We start from the raw sequence: 21,831 nt of genomic DNA on the forward strand, positions 1-21,831 counted from the left end.
GGCGGAGCGGTAGTAAGGTGGATACACAGCCGGGTCCCAGCAGGCTGAGGAGCCGGCCTAGGGACACGCCCTCCCGCCCACCACCCCCGTACTCCGATTGGTCCTCTTCGGAGGGACGGGGCCGACTTGCCCGCGGTGGGCGGGGCCGGTAGCGCTGGGCGGGGCCGGTAGCGCTGGGCGGGGCCGGTAGCGCTGGGCTAGCCTTGGGCCTCCTAGGTCGCAGAGCTCCGGACTCTCGCAGGGGTTATCGCCATGGCGGGGTGTTCCCGCGGGTCCGCGCGTGCCGTGCTCGCCTTCCTGCTGGCGCCCGCGCTGGTGGCCCTGCTGGTGGCGCCGGCGCGGGGCCGGGGTGGCCGGGGCCACGGGGACTGGGGCGCCGCCGAGCTGCTGCCGCCCCGCGAGAACGCGGCGCTGGTGGCTCGCTTCGTGACGAACGTCTGCGACTGGGGCGCGCTGGCCACCATCTCCACTCAGGAGGGGGTGCGCGGCCGACCCTTCGCCGACGTCTTATCGCTCAGCGACGGGCCCCCGGCCAAGGGCAGCGGCGTGCCCTACTTCTACCTGAGCCCTATGCAGCAGTCGGTGGGCAACCTGAAGGTGAGCGGGCGGGGCCGTGTGGCTCCGCGGGCCGGAGCGCGAGCCTTTCGACTATAGCTTGAATTCTGCGTGCGAAGGAGAGCCAGCCTCGTAGAGATAAGAATTTGAACCCCTCCCAAACCCCTGCCTCTTCTCTCCCGCACTGGCCGGGCTGACATTGCAGCTTTCCAGTTGTTGGGAAACTAAATACCAGGCATTTCACACACGCCCTCGCCACCGCGCCACGCACTTGGGGCGAATTCTTTACCAGCACCTGGAGGACTTCTCAGCCCTGAGTCGTCTTGGGGCACGGTGTCTCATTAACTGGGCTCTAATTATTAAAAGTTTTACCGGGTGTAGAGGCTGTTGGGTAGTTTAGCACTTTGTATAAGTGGCTTCGGGATTTCTCTTTGTCACCGCTTCTTTTGAACTAAGGATTTTCCCTTCAGCAGCGTGAAGCGAACAGACAACTTCGTGAATGATTATTGCAGTCTTTAGGCCTCGTGTGCACATGAGCTTCCCCGTTAGGGATAAGACCTTTTGGAGGGCCATGTCCTTACCCTTTGCCCACCATCTGGGGCAAGGCCAGGTTAACACCTCTCTGGTGGACCCCTGCTGTGTCAAGAGCGGTGTCACAGCTTGGGAGACTAGAGCCATACTGAGTCCAGGAATGGAGCCTGATTTGGGGAAGGTTCTTTTGACAAAAGATCCCAGGTTTGAGGTTAACACTGTTGATAGAAATAAGATGAAAGAAACCTGATATTTGCTGAAGCACTCACCGTGTGCCAGGCTGACCTTTCCATTCATCTTCCACTCATTGTCTCTTTTAATAACCCTTTGAGGGAGGTATTACCATCCTCATTATGCAGATGAAGAACTTGAGGCTTAGACAGGTTATGTAACTTGCCCAAAGACTTTGGCCACACTTGAATTTCACCCCAGATCCATCTGCCTTCAAAACACAGGTCGTAGAGTGGTGGCCCATGAGCTGATCCGGCCCACAGACTGGTTTTCTTTGGCCCACGCAGAGTTCTGTTTTGTTTTTAATAAATCTGAATTAATTAGCAACATTCAAAAATGGAGATTGCGAGTAAACGTCTATATTTCTAACTTCTTGAAAAATTGGAAGCTCTGTGGCACTGGGGGCCTGCATTCTTTGAGCAGAACCAGAAGCAGCTGCCTCCTTTAGCCAAGACACATACACCCCCTTCACCATTTTCTTATTCCCAGCCCACTCCGCTCCACTGCCTTAGACATTTGCTCAGAGCAAGCTCATTCCACTCCCACCTTGTGCTGTTCAAACTTGGCTGCAAATACAGTCACCTGGGAAGACTTTTAAAAAGGCAATTCCAAGACATTTTACTAAAAACACATTTTATAAAAAAAAAAAAACAAAAACCACCCCAAATCCCTCCCTGATGCTTCTAATATTGGGGAAGGGCAGTGAGAACCACTGCTATACATGAATATATTTAAACTTCTGCTGATATTATCTTCCTCATTTTAGGAAGTGTGGAAACTCAAACTCAGAGGTGCAGAGACTCACTGGTGACTAGTCAGCTAATGGCTGTCAGGTGGAACTTGAGCTCAGGTCTTTGACATCTCTAGAAAAAGACAGTGGTGAGGCACTTACCCAGGATTTCAGGTCCGTGATTGCAGTGAAAAGGCATGGCCACATCAGAATTAGTCTGACTCTGATGCCGGTAATTAACCAGTCAAAGCTGGTTTCTGCTTTCTACTTTTCCTCCTCCTTCTGACCTGTCTTCTTCCTGTCTGCTCTTGTATACCTTACCCACCAGATTTACACGAACAAAATACCACTCAGCATTGCCATCTGCCCAGAAACCTTTAACAACATCTGGCTGTCTAGAGCTGCATAGGATTCACCTGGGTGTTTGTTAAAAATGCAGATACCTGGGCTGGGAATGGAGCCCAGAAATCAGCATTTTAACAAGCTCTCCAGGCAAGTGGTTCTTGGAAAGCACTGACAGATGCCAGCCTATAAAATACAATCTTGACTCCTTAGCTTGGAGGTGAACCACCCTTACTACCCCCAGCCCCCGACCTCCCCCCACCTTGTCCCCAACCCCCTTCCCTCAGAAAGCCTTTCTTTCAAGCAAATTGGGTTTTCACTACTCACAGTCGTGTCTTACACTTTCCCAGTTCTGTGTTTTTGCAGTTACCATTCCCTTTACCTTTAATACGTCTTCCCACTTTTGTGCTGATTTGCCTATCTTATAAGGCTTTCTAGGGTTTCCATTATCACTCCAGGCTGTGCTGACATCTTCTTACTCTGAACTTCAAATACACTTAACTGTACCATTCCCTTGGCAATTAGTTATGTGCTGCTTTTTGACCTCTTCTGTGTCTTTGTGTTGCATTTTAAAAATTTTATTTATGTCTGACTTTTCAACCAGATTATAAACTTACAGAGAAGGGAAAGACCTTATCTGAGTCTCCCCCTCCCCTATTTTTGGTCTCCTATAGTGCCTTACCTAATAGTTTGTTGACAGCAAATATTTGGCCTAATGATTCCAGAGAGATCTCTTTATGACTCACTGTTTTGATGGGTCACTGTGAGATGGCACAATTCCCCACACAAGACACTTGGGGTTTAAAACACTAAATACAGCATGTGAATTTTACTGTAATCTGTCAACAATGCCTTTTATGAAGCTGATTTCTGAATAAGAAAGAGTTAGGAATTTTGCTTGCATCACATTTTTAATCTAAGAATTCTCTTATTGCTAGAACAGGAATGAGCAACTTCTCCAGTTTTGAAATCACATGACCGTTTCTGCTAGCATAAGATACCAAGAAGCATGATTCAGCTACTTTCTTGCTTAAATTGTACAGTTAGCTAGTTGAGCCACTGTGGTATTTTTATGCACTAGTTTCACATTAGTCTAATCCTTTAGTCTTTCAGTGAAGACTAGAGATCAGCCTTGTATTTGGGTGGTACTGTAATTACAATTCCTCTGGTGAATATGGGACAAATTAAGAGTTTAAGAGAAAAAAAGCGTTAAAATAATTCTTACCAAGTCAATTAATTTTAAATACGAAACAACCTCCAACACACCTTTTTTGGAGAGGGGGTAAAGATCAGTCTCTATCCAAGTAGTAATTTTCCCAAGTGGAAGGTGGTATTTTCCAGTTCATTGTTTCATGGAAGAACGGTCAAGCTCTGGGGACGGTATGCAACTTGTGAAATTTATTACCTCTCCAGAGACAGTATTTCACATGAGAGGTCTTCATTTTCTCTCTACAGGAGAATCCATATGCTACGCTGACCATGTCTTTGGCAGAGACTAGTTTCTGCAGGAAATATGGATTTGATCCCCAAAGTCCCCTCTGTGCCCACATAATACTATCAGGAACTGTTATCAAGGTAAATAGTTATCCTACAAGAACAGATACTTGTTTTAGAAGAGCATCATGTTATTAACAATGAAGGAAGAGATATCTTAGAATAAAATAAAATTGATTTGTGGTTGAGATACAGAGTTAGAATATGTTCTGGTATGTAATTTCATGAAAGCTAAGGGTTTTAATCAGTTGCTTTCATATAGGTGTTCAATAAGATATTTATGAGGAAAACGAACTATTTTTTGAAGCCGAACAGATATAGCAGCTATTAAGCGCGTATATGAGGAACATCTGCCCAGCCAAAGTTTATACTCCTGACCATGTTGTACGTTGTACAATATTTCCCATGTTTGGGTTCCTTGTCTCCATATTTTAACAGTGGCTTAGAGCAGAGAGTGGATTTAGTAGGTTAAAAGGGGAGTATCCATTATTAAATACTAGAAGTGAATTTAGACAGTTTGGGGTGAGTGCTAGAGGGAAGAGGTTAAATAAAATCGTGGGAAGGGCAAAGGGCGAGGTGTCATGGGAACTGATCTGATCGCCGAGCAGCAGACCAGCTTCTTGACCTTGTCAATCATGAATACCTCAGATAAGTTTTATCTGTGGTCTCAAAATTCTATGTGGATGCATCTCTAGAGTTGAGTGTCCTTCACTGGCAAGAGAAAGAGGGGCAGCAGATACTCTTGAGTTCCATTGTGCTTCTTCTAAAGACTTTTATCCTTTGTGTACACTCATCTACGTGTTTAACATGTGCATGTAATGGGATAAAAGTGCTAATGTTACATAGCATAACCACCAGTAGCATTTTATTATAGCACTTTGTGCCACTTACTCTGAAAGCTCAAAATTGCTATTTAGCAGTGAAAATTGGTACTCATGATGGTTTCCCACTTTATTATATTATGTGTTATCACCAACATTTGAAATCTCCATTGTTCTCTGCATTTCTTCAAACTTCCTTTACTTCCTCTTGATTCTTTAAGATCAGAATTTATAGTAGATTTTAAAAGTTCTCAGCACAAGGGAAAAAAAAAGAAAAAGAAAAAAGATGAGAAAAAAATTGTGGCTATGTGTGGTGATGGATGTTAACTAAACTTGTGATTATTTTGCAATGTATGCACATATCAAACATTATGTTGTACACCTAAAACTAATAGAATGTTATATGTCAATTATAGGTCAATAATTAATTTTAAAAATAAAAATTAAAAAAATCAGGATTTATAACTAAATAAACTCTTTAGGATTTGTGGAATGCTAGAATCACACATTCTTAACAGCCAAGAAAACAAAATGTCACTGCTATGAGTAGGTTTATTTTACATATGTCTTTTAGGTGAGTGAAGCAGAAATGGACGTTGCAAAGAATTCATTATTCATTCGACACCCTGAGATGAAAACCTGGCCATCCAGCCATAATTGGTTCTTCGCTAAGTTGAATATAACCAATATCTGGGTCCTGGACTACTTTGGTGGACCAAAAATAGTGACGCCTGAAGAATATTATAATGCCACATTTCAGTAAGTATTTGCATGTCTTTCATCTTTCTAATATTACAGCCCTTTTCAGTGGTCCTCAACCTTCTAAAGCAAGGGGGTCTTAACCATTTCATGTACCATGGATCCCTTTGGCAAGCTGGTAAGGCCTACAACTCCCCTAGGAAAAATATTTTTTAAATGCATAAAGTACACAGGATTACAAAAGAAATCAACTATATTGAAATACCTTTATGAAAATATTTTATAAAATGCGTAGTGTAGTCATATGTTGGCTTTTTAATGAATACGTTAAATAATAAGGTCTAGTAGTGCGTCCATAACTTCTCTGCACTTTCAGAGTAGTGAGAACTGAATATATTAAGACATCTGCAGCAGCTCTACCATGATGTGAGAGTATCTGCGATTTCTGTATTTCTGTTGCTGGCCGTCACAGATACACTGTCACCACTGTGGTTTATTGCCTACATTCATCACTGAAGAGAATGATACATTTCAGTTAGAGCTTAATGAAAATGAAAACTTTTTTCCATCCCAGTTTTTTCCCGTCACAAACCCCCTGAACTCTATCTACAAACTAGGACACCAGGTGGAGATTCTATTATTTTTTCTTTTTTTTGTCTGCACCCCACGGCTTGAAGGATCTTAGTTCCCTGACCAGGGATTGAACCTGGGCCGTGGCATTGAAAGCGTGGAGTCCTAACCACTGGACTGCCAGGGAATTCCTGAGACCCCATTTTAAGGCTATGCTTGTGGGGCCCTGGGTGGAGCCCAGTTCTGACCCATGATGGCATTTTCTCATGAGAATCAGACCCGGGTGCTTCCAGACCATGAAGGATCCACATCGAGTCCGAGCACGTGACCCCTGTCCCCTCAACCCCCAGTCCTGTGAGCACCTGTGGAGGTGTGTGGTGTATCCCGCCAGGAAGCGGATACTTAAGAGGGAAGGAGTCATGGGAGAGAATGAATGAGAAGAACATAACCTGAAGATGGGAAAGGGACAGGAAAGAAGGGTCTGATCAGATTCTTTGAAATTAGGTCGGGGTTCAAATGAAGGAATACAGGGACTTCCCTGGTGGTCCAGAGGTTAGGACTTCGCACTTTCTTCAGGGGGCCTGGGTTTGATCCCCAGCTGGGGAACTAAGATCCTGCAAGCTGCGAGGCATGGCCAAAAACAAACAAACAAAACAAAACAACCCCCCCCCCAAAAACAAATGAAGGCATACAAGGGACTGGTACTTTTCCCAGGTGACACAGGTCACTCTGGCATGTCTGGCAGCCTCAAGGTCTAGCGGACGGTGATGACAATAACAGTAGCAGTAGCGTTTGTTGAGCATTGCTGGCTGGTGCTGTACTGGCAGCTTTACATGTCTGAACTCACTGAACTCTCACTGCAATCCTATGAGTTAGGTAGTGTTTTTCTTCATTTATGAGCTAGAGAGCTGATGCACAGAAAAGAAGGAAACTGGCCTAAAGCCTTACAGCCAGTAAGCAATGGTGCTGGGATGCAAACCCCAGCATTCTAGCTCCACAGCCCTCAACTTGCTTCTGACCAAGATGTTCTGCTGCCCCTCTGGTTACCTTACTGGCAGCTGACCAGGCTTCAATTCCAGTGTAATTTAAGCACTTTCTACTTGTAGCAGACTGACTGCTGTTTGTGGAGATCAGGGTGACGATGCTAAGCTAGACCTGTAGGTTGCAGTTCAGGTTTGGGTTTAAATTCTCAGCATTCGTTTATTCTGTCTTACTCTATTGTACAACAGTTCTGTGGTGAACTATTGACTTTCCACCATGATTGTGAGTCTCTTCACAGCAAAGCTCAGGTTTTAGTTTTGGTTTTTCATTCCAAACTGGACCTAGGACAGTACATGGCACAGGACAGGTGTTTAATAAATACTGGCTACTTGTTAGGCTGATCCTTTGAGACAAAGATTCTAGACTTCCTTGTTTGAATAAAGAATCTAACAGTCATGGTGTTTATTCCGCTGCCGTGCATGCAGGAGAAGAGGCCTGGGCCAGTGATTGTCTCCTGGACATGAAAAGCCATCTTACTTTATAGGAAGACAGAGGTAGCAATTACAACATTATGGCAGGGCAACAAATTATCAAGGAGGATGGCCAGTAAGATAATAGGCCTGCTCTTTGAGGTTAAAGTTCACTTTTACAGGACATAATCTCTGAAGTACAGTTATCTTTGTATAAATAATATGCCCGAGGGCAATGCTTGCTTTAATAACAAAATAAAACTGGGTTTTCCCATAAGTCTCCACACTGAATAAGTGAGTAAAATAGATAAATTGGAGGTTCCCACTTAATTAACACAGACGAGGTGGCCTTTTCTGCAGCTCAGAGATAAAAGGGAGCACTCTCTCCTGTCCTTCTGAGAGGAGGACAGAAGACTAGCCCAGGGTGTGACCCCTCCTGAGACAGGACTCCAGAATCCTAGGAATGGGCAGTGACTTGAAGGTGACCTTCCCGAACAGGTGCCTCTGACTCCATTTCAGAGTCCAGGAGTGGGTACCCCACCATCCCACCCACCAGGTTTGCCATCAGAACTGTTGAGTAGCCCAAGAGAGTATACAATAGTTCTTGGACTCATATTGAATGGAAGGTTGATGTTTACCCAAAGTATTTGCACTCATGCTTGAGTAACCAGTTCTCATAAGTATCAGCAATTGCTTCCTCTCACTGTTAAGTCTGAGTAGCAGGCCTCTGGGCTGCCCACGTGTTCCCTGGCAAAGACAGAGGTAATGAGAGGTCACAGATTACAAACCTGCCCACTCTCCCTTACCTGGAGCTGGATTTCCTGATGGCAGTGGTCGGGGCCGCAACAGGAAAATGGGTCAAGGTCACGTCCCCGGCTGGACGCTGGCTGATTGCTGCTCTTTTGCCCTAATGTTCAGGACCCCTTCTGTTCTCGACTGTTTCTTTTAAATCTTCAGATATTCTTGAATGAAATGATCACAGCAGCCACAGCTGCTGATGAATGTTTCATCCCGGCAGCGTTTGCTAAGTGTGTCAGCATCATACTTGGAGAGGAGGAATGATGGCCGAGATGAAGATTCCTAGCTAGGCCTGACCCTAGACCAGAACTCAGGAATCTGCATTTTCGCAAACTCAGATGATTTTTATTTATTTATTCATTTATTTAATTTTTTAAATTTGCAAATCATATATTTGATAAGGGGTTAATATCCAAAATATATAAAGAATTCATATAACTCAATAGCAAATAAACAATCCAATTATAAATGGGCAGAGGATCCGAGTAGACATTTCTCCAAGAAGACATACATGGCCAGGTACCTGAAAAGATGCTCAGCATCACCGATCATCAGGAAAATGCAAGTCAAAACTTCAAAGAGATATCACCTCACATGTGTTAGAATGGCTGTTATCAAAAAGACAAGAAATAACAAGTATTGGTGAGGATATGGAGAAAAGGGAACCCTTATGCACTGTTAATGGGAATGCAAATTGGCGCAGCCACCATGGAAAACAGCATGGAGATTCCTCAAAAACTTAAAAACAGAACTAACGTGTTTCCAGCAATTCCATTTCTGGATATTTATCTGAAGAAAATGAAAACCTCCAGCAAGTCCATCTTTTCTAATTTGAAAAGATGTACGCACCCCATGTTCATTGTAACATCATTCGCAATAGCCAAGACAGGGAAACAACCTGTGTCCATTGATGGATGGATAGAAAAAGAAAATGTGATTGCTGTATCTCTCTATATAGATATAGGAATATTATTTAGCCATATAAAAGAAGGAAATCTTGTCATTTGTAACAAAATGGATGTACTTTGAGGGCATTATGCTAAGTGAAAAAAGTCAGACAAAGAAAAATACTGCATTATATGTGGAATCTAAGCAACAAATAAGCAAACAAACAAAAAAACAAAGCAAAGCAAACTCATAGGTACAGAGAATAGATTGGTGGCTACCAGAGGCAGGGTGGGGCGGGGTGGGTGAAACAGGTTAAGGGGGTCAAAAGGTACAAACTTCCTGTTATAAAATAAACAAGTCATGGGAATATAATATACAGCATGGTGACTATAGGTTATAATACCATACTGCAGATTTGACAGTTACTGAGTAAGTAGATCTTAAAAGTTCTCATCCCAAGAAAAAAATTTTGTAACTCTGTGTGGTGATGGATGTTAACTAGACTCCTGATGATCATTTCTCAATGTATACAAACATGGAATTATTATGTTGTACACCTGAAACTAATATGTTATATGTCAATTATACCTCAAAAAAAGAAGTGATTGTATAAGTGTTCAAAGATATAGATGCAGTGTGGCATTTTTTTCTTTTCCTTTTAAATAGATCCTGTATTTAAATCTAAATCTTTTTTTTTTTTTTTTTTTTGGCTGTGCTGGGTCTGTTGCTGTGTGGGCTTTCTCTAGTTGCGGTGAGCGGGGCTGCTCTTCGTTGCAGTGCATGGGCTTCTCATTGCAGTGGCTTCTCTTGTTGCAGAGCATGGGCTCTAGGCATGTGGGCTTCAGTAGTTGTGGTGCATGGGCTCAGTAGTTGTGGCTTACGGTCTCAGTAGTTGTGGCTTGCGGGCTCTAGAGCACAGGCTCAGTAGTTGTGGCACACGGGCTTTGTTGCTCTGCGGCATGTGGAATCTTCCCAGACCAGGGCTCAAACCCCTGTCCCCTGCATTGGCAGGCGGATTCTTAACCACTGTGCCACCAAGGAAGCCCTAAACTTTTTTAAAAAAATATTTATTTATTTATTTATTTGGCTGCGCCGCGTCTTAGTTGTGGCATGTGAGATCTTCGTTGCTATGTGCGCGATCTTCGTTGTGGCATGTGGGAACTTTAGTTGTGGCATGCGGGATCTCTAGTTGTGGCATGCTAACTCTTAGTTGTGGCATGTGGGATCTAGTTCCCTGACTAGGGATAGAATCCGGGCCCGCTGCATTGGGAGTGCAGAATCTTAGCCACTGGACCACCAGGAAAGTATTAGATTTTATACTCCAATAAAGATGTTAAAAAAAAAAAGCATTAGATTTTAGATTATGGAACATTCATATAATGAACCACAAAGCAGTCATTGGAAGTGATGTAATTAGACATAGACATGTAAAGATGATCACAATATATTAAATTTAAAAAGCAAGTTACAAAATTGTATGTGTCATAAATGCCATTTAAAAACATATAGTAAAAATAACATACTCTAGTAATAGAAAAAAAGTTCTGGCAAGACACATTAAAACCTTACAGTATATAATTCAACAATAAAAATATAATTAATTCAATTAAAAAACAGGGAAAGGATTTGACATATCTATGAATATTACTCAGTCATAAAAAAGAAGGGAATCTTGCCATTTGCTACAACATGGCTGGACCTTGAGGGCATTACGTTAAGTGAAAAAAATCAGACAAAGAAAGACAAGTCCTGTATGATCTCACTTATTTGTGGAATCTAAAAATAGAAATAAAAAATTAAAAATAACCCCAAACCCTGAACTCATAGATACAGAGAACAGATTGGTGGTTGCCAGAGGTGGGAGGTGGGCGGGGGTGGGTGAAATGGGTGAAGGGGGTCAAAAAGTACAAACTTCCAGTTATAAAATAAGTCATGAGGATATAATGTACAGAATGGTGACTATAGTTATTAATACTGTGTGGTATGTTTGAAAGTTGCTAAGAGAGTAGATCTTAAAAGTTCTCATCACAAGAAATAAATGTAACTATGTGCAGTGATAGAAATTAAGTAGCCTGGGGTAATCATTTTACTATACGTACATATTTCAAATCTTTATGCTGTGCACCTGAAACTAATATAATGTTGTGTAAAATAAGCATAATACAAAATATACAGTTAGAAGGAGCAGCAAGAAATATGAAAATCTGAAGGAAGGAGAAATTACTTCAGAATAGTGGGATTAGGGAAGGTTTCACTGGAAGAGTTAGCATATGAGTTGGGCCTTTTAAAGATAGCAATTTGATATGTGTGAAAGGAAGAGACAGTATGCTAGGCAAGGGAACAACATAGATTTAAAAAAAGAGCAAGGAATTGTGAGATGTGGTCAAAGAATGGTGTTTAGTTTCACTTGGAGGATGGTAGAAGGTAATTTCAGAAGGTAGGTTTGGGCCAGTTTGTAGAAGACGTTGAGTATGAGATTAAAATGCATATATTACTTTGGATTAGGACAGAAGGATGTGTATGCTGTTTTATGGTATGAGTGAAATGACCTCACCCACAGCGTTAGTCAGGAGGGTCCAAGTCATGTCTCTTACGTTGTTAAGAGACGACATTTAAATTTCAGTGGCTTAAGAAAACAAAAGTCAAAAGTTTATTTTTATTTATGCAAATTCTGCCGTGGATTTGGGCAATTCTCCAGGACAATTATCCTCTGTGTGTTGGTTGGCTCCACAGTCTGGTCTCTGTGGACCCTGTGGCACCTCCATGTTAACACATGCTTCCACAATGGCTGTGGCAAGAAAAAAGTTCTGAAAGGTTACCCATCTGGAACTAAGTTACTTTGTTCTAGAAGCCACACACGCACTGCTTCTGCTTACAGCTCATTGGCCAGACGAGTACCGTGGCCCTTCCTAATGCAAGCGGGGCCTGGGGAGTATGGTCTCTGTGTGTCTGGAAATGGGGAGGACATGGATACTGAAGAGCCCTAGTAATGTCCACCACACCCAGACTTGCAGAAAATCACTGTGATTCAGAACAAGATTGTATTTACAAACGAAATAGAGATACGTAAGGTTTCTCATACTCTATTAACAGAAATTTCCCCATCTGTTGCATTTACAACTTTCAAATGAAGGAAATACTGTTTACGGTTTATCCACCCACAACACATAATGAGAGGAAGATAGCTACTTATTTCTGTAGTCTGCCTGTTATTATCTCTAGGGCAGCGTAAATTGGTGTATGTTGTATGGGGCATAAGCTCTGCCGACACACAGCTGACACCTCACTTGGCTTCAGCTGCAAGCTGCAGTCTAGCCATTATAGACCACATCTTCCAAAGGACGCCTCCTCATCAGAATGTGATGAGAGAGAAAGCCATGCTTAAGGAAAGAAGAACACTGATGTAATGTGTGTACACACAGTCGCCTGTATGTGGTGTGAACATGTTACACGATCTACGTAAACGGAAGATATTTTGAGAATGGAATGTAGAGCTAGTATGGCTTAGTCAAAAGTGCCTGAGCTTTGGAGTCAGAGATCAATAAGCTACAATCCTAACTTTATGAACTAATTGCTCTGTGACTTTGAGCCTCAGTTTCTCATCTTTTTTTTTTTTCCACACACACACACACACACACACACACACACTGTATTTTATTTTTACAAGAGATAAGTAAACTGACACCAAGCATTGTAAATGGATGACCACAACAAAAGCAACAATGATTGCAATTACCAAACACAAAACACACTCACACTATGTCATAATATTGACATTCAGTCCAGTAATCCTCCACTGTAACAGCTCCTTTACTTTGCAGTGAAAATTGATTTGTATATTTTTTGCCTCTGAGTCCTTGCGGGATATTTTTTTTTTTTTATTCAAACAAAGTCACAAAAATTATAATCATCCTCATCAGTTCACTCAGTCCCATGTAATTAATTTTTTTTTTATCTTGATCTTTTGTTAGCACTTTTATGAATTTATCAGTTTTCCATTAGAGTTCTGAAAATGCGTATTCATTCAGTTCAGCAGTATAGTAAGTTACCAGAAACCTGTACTTGTCAGAGTCTTTTCCATGAATTCCTTGAAGATGAAACCCTTTTATAGGAACATTTGTGCAAAAGCATCAGAGTACACCCAGAACTGTCTGTAAATGACAAAAGACTTAAAAGTGACCACAGTTAAAGATTTGATGAAAGTTCATAATAATGCAATTGACAGGGAAATTTAGTTATTTCTGAGATGTACATTTTAAAGTAATAACTAGAATTATGACTTATAACATTATACCAGAACATATAAGATTTTTAGAAATTTCATGTAATGTCTGAAACAATTATATTAACATATTTCCATAAAAATAACCCAAAGAAAGTTTAGTATTAGTTGTTTTTTTGTTTGCTTCTTTGTTTGTTTTTTATACTGCAGGTTGTTATTAGTCATCAGTTTTATACACATCAGTGTATACATGTCAATCCCAATCGCCCAATTCAGCACACCACCATCCCCACCCCACAGCGGTTTTCCCCCCTTGGTGTCCATACTTTTGTTCTCTACATCTGTGTCTCAACTTCTGCCCTGCAAACCGGTTCATCTGTACCATTTTTCTAAGTTCCACATACATGCGTTAATATACGATATTTGTTTTTCCCTTTCTGACTTACTTCACTCTGTATGACAGTCTTTAGATCCATCCACGTCTCAACAAATGACTCAATCTTGTTCCTTTGTGTGGCTGAGTAATATTCCATTGTATATATGTACCATGTCTTCTTTATCCATTCCTCTGTCGATGGGCATTTAGGTTGCTTCCATGACCTGGCCATTGCAAATAGTGCTGCAATGAACATTGGGGTGCATGTGTCTTCTCAAATTATGGCCTTCTCTGGGTATGTGCCCAGTAGTGGGATTGCTGGATCATATGGTAATTCTATTTCTAGTCTTTTAAGGAACCTCCACACTGTTCTCCACAGTGGCCGCACCATTCCACATTCCCACCAACAGTGCGAGAGGGCTCCCTTCTCTCCACACCCTCTCCAGCACCCGTTGTTTGTGGATTTTCTGATGATGCCCATTCCAACTGGTGTGAGGTCATACCTCATTGTAGCCTTGATCTGCATTTCTCTAATTATCAGTGATGTTGAGCAGCCCTTCATGTGCTTCTTGGCCATCTGTATGTCTTCTTTGGAGAAATGTCCACCCAGGTCCTCTGCCCATTTCTGGATTGGGTTGCCTGCTTCTTTAATATTGAGGTGCATGAGCTGTTTATATATTCTGGAGATTAATCCTTTGTCCGTGGATTCATTTGCAAATATTTTCTCCCATTCTGAGGGTTGTCTTTTCGTCTTGTTTATGGTTTCCTTTGCTGTGCAAAAGCTTTGAAGTTTCATTAGGTCCCATTTGTTTATTTTTGTTTTTATTTCCATTACACTAGGAGGTGGATCAAAAAAGATCTTGCTGTGATTTATGTCAAAGAGTGTTCTTCCAATGTTTTCCTCTAAGAGTTTTATAGTGTCCGGTCTTACATTTAGGTCTCGAATCCATTTTGAGTTTATTTTTGTGTATGGTGTTAGGGAGTGTTCTAATTTCATTCTTTTACATGTAGCTGTCCAGTTTTCCCAGCACCACTTATTGAAGAGACTGTCTTTTCTCCATTGTATATCTTTGCCTCCTTTGTCATAGATTAGTTGACCATAGGTGCGTGGGGTTATCTCTGGGCTTTCTATCTTGTTCCATTGGTCTATGTTTCTTTTTTTGTGCCAGTACCATATTGTCTTGATTACTGTAGCTTTGTAGTATAGTCTGAAGTCAGGGAGTCTGATTCCTCCAGCTCCGTTTTTTCCCCTCAGGACTGCTTTGGCTATTCGGGGTCTTTTGTGTCTCCATACAAATTTTAAGATGATTTGTTCTAGTTCCGTAAAAAATGCCATTGGTAATTTGATAGGGATTGCATTGAATCTGTAGATTGCTTTGGGTAGTATAGTCATTTTCACAGTATTGATTCTTCCAATCCAAGAACATGGTATATCTCTCCATCTGTTGGTATCATCTTTAATTTCTTTCATCAGTGTCTTATAGTTTTCTGCATACAGGTCTTTTGTCTCCCTAGGTAGGTTTATTCCTAGGTATTTTATTCTTTTTGTTGCAATGGTAAATGGGAGTGTTTCCATAATTTCTCTTTCAGATTTTTCATCATTAGTGTATAGGAATGCAAGAGATTTCTGTGCATTAATTTTGCATCCTGCAACTTTACCAAATTCATTGATTACCTCTAGTAGTTTTCTGGTGGCATGTTTAGGATTCTCTATGTATAGTATCATGTCATCTGCAAACAGTGACAGTTTTACTTCTTCTTTTCCAATTCGTATTCCTTTTATTTCTTTTTGTTCTCTGATTGCCATGGCTAGGACTTCCAAAACTATGTTGAATAATAGTGGTGAGAGTGGACATCCTTGTCTTGTTCCTGATCTTAGAGGAAATGCTTTCAGTTTTTCACCATTGAGAATGATGTTTGCTATGGGTTTGTTGTATATGGCCTTTATTATGTTGAGGTCGGTTCCCTCTATGCCCACTTTCTGGAGAGTTTTTATCATAAATGGGTGTTGAATTTTGTCAAAAGCTTTTTCTGCATCTATTGAGATGATCATATGATTTTTATTCTTCAGTTTGTTAATATGGTGTATCACATTGATTGATTTGTGTATATTGAAGAATCCTCGCATCCCTGGGATAAATCCCACTTGATCATGGTGTATGATCCTTTTATTGTGTTGTTGGATTCTGTTTGCTAGTATTTTGTTGAGGATTTTTACATCTATATTCATAAGTGATATTGGTCTGTAATTTTCTTCTTTTGTAGTATCTTTGTCTGGTTTTGGTATCAGGGTGATGGTGGCCTCATAGAATGAGTTTGGGAGTGTTCCTTCCTCTGCAATTTTGTGGAAGAGTTTGAGAAGGATGGGTGTTAGCTCTTCTCTAAATGTTTGATAGAATTCACCTGTGAAGCCATCTGGTTCTGGACTTTTGTTTGCTGGAAGATTTTTAATCACAGTTTCAATTTCATTACTTGTGGTTGGTCTGTTCATATTTTCTGTTTCTTCCTGGTTCAGTCTTGGAAGGTTATACCTTTCTACGAATTTGTCCATTTCTTCCAGGTTGTCCATTTTATTGGCATAGAGTTGCTTGTAGTAGTCTCTTAGGATGCTTTGTATTTCTGCGGTGTCTGTTGTACCTTCTCCTTTTTCATTTCTAATTTTATTGATCTGAGTCCTCTCCCTCTTTTTCTTGATGAGTCTGGCTAATGGTTTATCAATTTTGTTTATCTTCTCAAAGAACCAGCTTTTAGTTTTATTGATCTTTGCTATTGTTTTCTTTGTTTCTATTTCATTTATTTCTGCTCTGATCTTGATGATTTCTTTCCTTCTGCTAACTTTGGGTTTTGTTTGAAGTTCTTCCTCTAGTTCCTTTAGGTGTAAGGTTAGATTGTTTATTTGAGATGTTTCTTGTTTCTTGAGGTAGGCTTGTATAGCTATAAACTTCCCTCTTAGAACTGCTTTTGCTGCATCCCATAGGTTTTGAATTGTCGTGTTTTCATTGTCATTTGTCTCTAGGTATTTTTTGATTTCCTCTTTGATGTCTTCAGTGATATCTTGGTTATTTAGTAACGTATTGTTTAGCCCTCATGTGTTTGTGTTTTTTACGTCTTTTCCCCTGTAATTCATTTCTAATCTCGTAGCGTTGCGGTCAGAAAAGATGCTTGATATGATTTCAGTTTTCTTAAATTTACTGAGGCTTGATTTGTGACCCAAGATGTGATCTATCCTGGAGAATATTCCGTGTGCACTTGAGAAGAAAGTGTAATCTGCTGTTTTTGGATGGAATGTCCTATAAATATCAATTAAACCTATCTGGTCTATTGTGTCATTTAAAGCTTGTGTTTCCTTGTTTATTGTCATTTTCGGTGATCTGTCCATTGGTGTAAGTGAGGTGTTAAAGTCCCCCACTATTATTGTGTTACTGTCGATTTCCTCTTTTACAGCTGTTAGCAGTTGCCTTATGTATTGAGGTGCTCCTATGTTGGGCGCATATATATTTATAATTGTTATATCTTCTTGTTGGATTGATCCCTTGATCATTATGTAGTGTCCTTCCTTGTCTCTTGTAACATTCTTTATTTTAAAGTCTACTTTATCTGATATGAGTATAGCTTCTCCAGCTTTCTTTTGATTTCCATTTGCATGGAATATCTTTTTCCATCCCCTCACTTTCAGTCTGTATGTGTCCCTAGGTCTGAAGTGGGTCTCTTGTAGACAGCATATGTATGGGTCTTGTTTTTGTATCCATTCAGCAAGCCTGTGTCTTTTGGTTGGAGCATTTAATCCATTCACGTTTAAGGTAATTATCAATATGTATGTTCCTGTGACCATTTTCTTAATTGTTTTGGGTTTGTTTTTGTAGGTCCTTTTATTCTCTTGTGTTTCCCACTTAGAGAAGTTCCTTTAGCATTTGTTGTAGAGCTGGTTTGGTGGTGCTGAATTCTCTTAGCTTTTGCTTGTCTGTAAAGCTTTTGATTTCTCCATCGAATCTGAATGAGATCCTTGCTGGGTAGAGTAATCTTGGTTGTAGCTTCTTCTCTTTCATCACTTTAAGTATATCATGCCACTCCCTTCTGGCCTGTAGAGTTTCTGCTGAGAAATCAGCTGTTAACCTTATGGGAGTTCCCTTGTACATTATTTGTCCTTTTTCCCTTGCTGCTTTCAATAATTTTTCTTTGTCTTTAATTTTTGCCAATTTGATTACTATGTGTCTTGGTGTGTTTCTCCTTGGGTTTATCCTATACGGGACTCGCTGCGCTTCCTGGACTTAGGTGGCTATTTCCTTTCCCATATTAGGGAAGTTTTCGACCATAATCTCTTCAAATATTTTCTCTGGTCCTTTCTCTCTCTCCTCCTTCTGGGACCCCTATAATGCGAATGTTTTTGCGTTTAATGTTGTCCCAGAGGTCTCTTAGGCTGTCCTCATTTCTTTCATTCTTTTTTCTTTATTCTGTTCCGCAGCAGTGAATTCCACCATTCTGTCTTCCAGGTCACTTATCCGTTCTTCTGCCTCAGTTATTCTGCTGTTGATTCCTTCTAGTGTCGTTTTCATTTCAGTTATTGTATTGTTCATCTCTGTTTGTTCTTTAATTCTTATAAGTCTTTGTTAAACATTTCTTGCATCTTCTCGATCTTTGCCTCCATTCTTTTTCCGAGGTCCTGGATCATCTTCACTATCATTATTCTGAATTCTTTTTCTGGACGGTTGCCTATCTCCACTTCATTTAGTTGTTTTTCTGGGGTTTTACCTTGTTCTTTCATCTGGTACATAGCCCTCTGCCTTTTCATCTTGTCTATCTTTCTGTGAATGTGGTTTTTGTTTTACAGGCTGCAGGATTGTAGTCTTTCTTGCTTCTGCCGTCTGCCCTCTGGTGGATGAGGCTATCTAAGAGGCTTGTGTAAGTTTCCTGATGGGAGGGACTGGTAGTGGGTAGAGCTGACTGTTGCTCTGGTGGGCAGAGCTCAGTAAAACTTTAATCCACTTGACTGCTGATGGGTGGGGCTGGGTTCCCTCCCTGTTGGTTGCTTGGCCTGAGGCAACCCAACACTGGAGCCTACCTGGGCTCTTTGGTGGAGCTAATGACAGACTCTGGGAGGGCTCACGCCAAGGAGTACTACCCAGAACTTCTGCCGCCAGTGTCCCTGTTCCCACAGTGAGCCACAGCCCCCACCCCACCCCCCAACCTTGGCAGGAGACCCTCCAACAGTAGCAGGTAGGTCTGGTTCAGTCTCCCCTGGGGTCACTGCTCCTTTCCCTGGGTCCCGATGTGCACACTACTTTGTATGTGCCCTCCAAGAGTGGAGTTTCTGTTTCCCCCAGTCCTGTCGAAGTCCTGCAATCAATTCCCACTAGACTTCACAGTCTGATTCTCTAGGAATTCCTCCTCCCGTTGCCGGACCCTCAGGTTGGGAAGCCTGACATGGGGCTTGGAACCTTCACTCCAGTGGGTGGACTTCTGTGGAATAAGTGTTCTCCAGTCTGTGAGTCACCCACCCACCAGTTATGGGATTTGATTTTACTGTGATTGCACCCCTCCTACCGTCTCATTGTGGCTTCTCATTTGTCTTTGGATGTGGGGTATCTTTTTTGGTGAGTTCCAGTGTCTTCCTGTTGATGATTGTCCAGCAGCTAGTTGTGATTCTGGTGTTCTCACAAGAGGGAGTGAGAGCACGTCCTTCTACTCCGCCATCTTGGTTCCTCTCCCAGATGATTCTTTAGTACACTAAAGTGGCTGAAATTAACTCGAGATCTTAAACTTTCAGATCAGAAGTTTCTCTAGTCCTTCCCTAGAATGAATTAACTTTTATGATTTGTCAACTCAGTTTAATGACATAATTTTTCTTCCCCTCTCTTCCTCTCTCTAGGTGAAGCAGCATATGGCGAATTTAACCTCATGTGCGAAGTTTCTTAGGAAGTTTCATGCAGACTTAAAGCGCTTAATGTTTCTTTATGGAAAGTTTCCCGGAATATTAGACAGTTTTCTTTCCTTGCTTGCATGTTTAGAGAATTGAGATGGATTGTTACTGCATTTCTTGGAAGATGAGATTGCTGGATATATTTATATATATTTTCATATTTTGAAGCCATTTTCATAGAGACATGTCATTCATTATGATCAAAGAAGTTTTGTTCCATCAATTCCAAATAGTTTGCCAATGGTGCTCCTTAAAGAGGAGTGGGTACCAGTTTTAGATTGCCCATTGGCATTTGAAAGTACTCAAGTACGTGTTTTTAATTACTGAAAACCACTGTGCTGGGGAGAGGTGTCATTCCTCCACAGCTGCTGCCTGAGCGTGTATTAAGGGCTTGGCTCCTGTTACAGTGCACCTGAATAAATCTTGCCAAGACAAACAAACAGTGATGAAACACAAATGGAGCATCCCACTCATGGTCCATTTATGTCTGACAGTCCTGGGTGTTGTTGATCCAACACAGGGCAAGACTATTTCTTATAAAGAACTTTAAAAAAAGCTTTTGAAGTCTAAAGTGATAATTAACTAGAACAAAGGAAGTTCATAAAACTTCCTGAATTTGATTTAATCAAGGAAGCTCATAAAATTTTCTGAATTTGATTTCCCCAGCTAGGTGGACACTGTATAATCAGTTTCCTCCACTCAAAATACATAGACACAAGCACACATTTTTTTTTTTTTTTTGCCCCAAAATGGAATTGCGAAGAAAGAAAAGAAAGGAGGGGATTTTGTGTGTAATTTGTTTCTGGTGTTCTTTTCTAAGTTAAGTTAACGCAGATATGGACCAGTTTAAACCAGGGCCCAAATCCATCTCCCAACCACTCTCTCTAGCTTCTTTTCTAATGCTACTCTCAACAATGAACTAAGCCTTCCTCAGCTGCTTCAAATCTTTAAATGGCTTCTAATGCTGTTACTACCTAAATCATGTCATCAGAGGGAAAACAACATGACTTTTAGAAAAGAAATCACATTTCTTCAGAAGGGAAAAAACTGTTTGCTTTTATTACCTATATACATGATTTCAGAAGACTGTATGAGATCCTTCATAAAGAGGTGTGTCAGGAGTCAAGCAACTGAATCCTTAAATGGCTAAGAGAGAGGAAGTTGAATATGAGTTTGAAGACTACAAAATGAACTTATCTGAAGTCGAGCAAACAGCTTCTCTTTAAGAAAAATGATGTATCTTAAACTTGGTAGAGTAGGTTTCTTATCCAAGGCATTAATAATTAAAAGCATTATTTTCATGAAATATGTTGGATTTATTTTCTTACACAGAGATGTTAATATTTATTACATGTTTTTTCACTCTCCACTGTTGAAACCCTTTTGTGTTTTTATTTTATAATCAACTTCTGGCTGCTTCAAAGCTGAAAATGAACAATTTGACTCTTTCCTATTGGTAAACAGCTCATTGTGTCTTAAAATTGGGGGATTGGCCAGAATGCAGCCTTTGTCAAGGATCTTCCCTCAGGGCCTTGGGTGCCAAGGTACCTTGTGATAGAATTAGGTTGAGAGTGTCTATCTGTATTTCTCCCTTTACCCAGTTATTGTGAGTTTTCTCTTCATCATTTGGTACCATGTAAAAACATTTGTATTCAGGTAAGATCCAATTATCACAGTAGAGTGAACCACTTTTTCACGGAAGGCGCTGCAGATTCCTTTATAATTGAATGTGCAGATTGTTCCCGTTATGTTATGATTGACCACCAGAGGGCACTGTGGACCACTTTTTGTGCAGATGCCGGTTCTTGTACAGTAAGAACAAGAACTTATATGCAGGGATACGTTCCAAGACCACCCCTCCCCCCGCCCACCCCCACCGTGGATACCTGCAACCCAGGATGGTACCAAACCTATATATACTATGTTTTTTCTTATACATACATACGATAAAGTTTAATTTATAAATTAGGCACAGTAAGAGACTATCCGAATTGCCAGCATCACTACTCTTGTGCTTTGGGACCATTATTAAGTAAAATAAAGGTAACTTGAACACAAGCACTGTGATACCAAGACAGTTGATCTGATAACCCCATTTGATAACCCCAGTGACGGGTAGTATTGATACATACAGTGTGGATTCGCTGGACAAAGGGCTGATTCGTGGTGTAAGATTTCATCACGCTACTCAAAACAGCACACACAA

At 41.0% G+C, this 21,831-nt stretch overlaps 1 protein-coding gene across 4 annotated transcripts; it reads left to right on the plus strand.

Annotated features, from left to right (window-relative positions):
• Positions 1–177: 177 nt before the first annotated feature.
• CREG1 (cellular repressor of E1A stimulated genes 1) lies at positions 178–20,931 on the plus strand. 4 transcript variants are annotated; one of them, XM_061185766.1, is made up of 4 exons: positions 178–597; positions 3,845–3,964; positions 5,279–5,463; positions 19,575–20,931. In XM_061185766.1, exons 1-4 carry the CDS (start codon positions 253–255, stop codon positions 19,576–19,578), a joined length of 654 nt encoding a protein of 217 aa, XP_061041749.1. In that variant the 5' UTR covers positions 178–252; the 3' UTR covers positions 19,579–20,931. The 4 variants fall into 4 exon arrangements, with proteins under 4 accessions (XP_061041749.1, XP_061041747.1, XP_061041748.1 ...); XM_061185764.1 differs by lacking the exon at positions 19,575–20,931 and adding an exon at positions 19,085–19,256; XM_061185765.1 differs by lacking the exon at positions 19,575–20,931 and adding an exon at positions 18,537–18,609.
• Positions 20,932–21,831: the final 900 nt, after the last annotated feature.

The sequence above is a fragment of the Eubalaena glacialis genome, chromosome 3, assembly GCF_028564815.1.
Source record: "Eubalaena glacialis isolate mEubGla1 chromosome 3, mEubGla1.1.hap2.+ XY, whole genome shotgun sequence".
NCBI lineage: Eukaryota > Metazoa > Chordata > Mammalia > Artiodactyla > Balaenidae > Eubalaena > Eubalaena glacialis.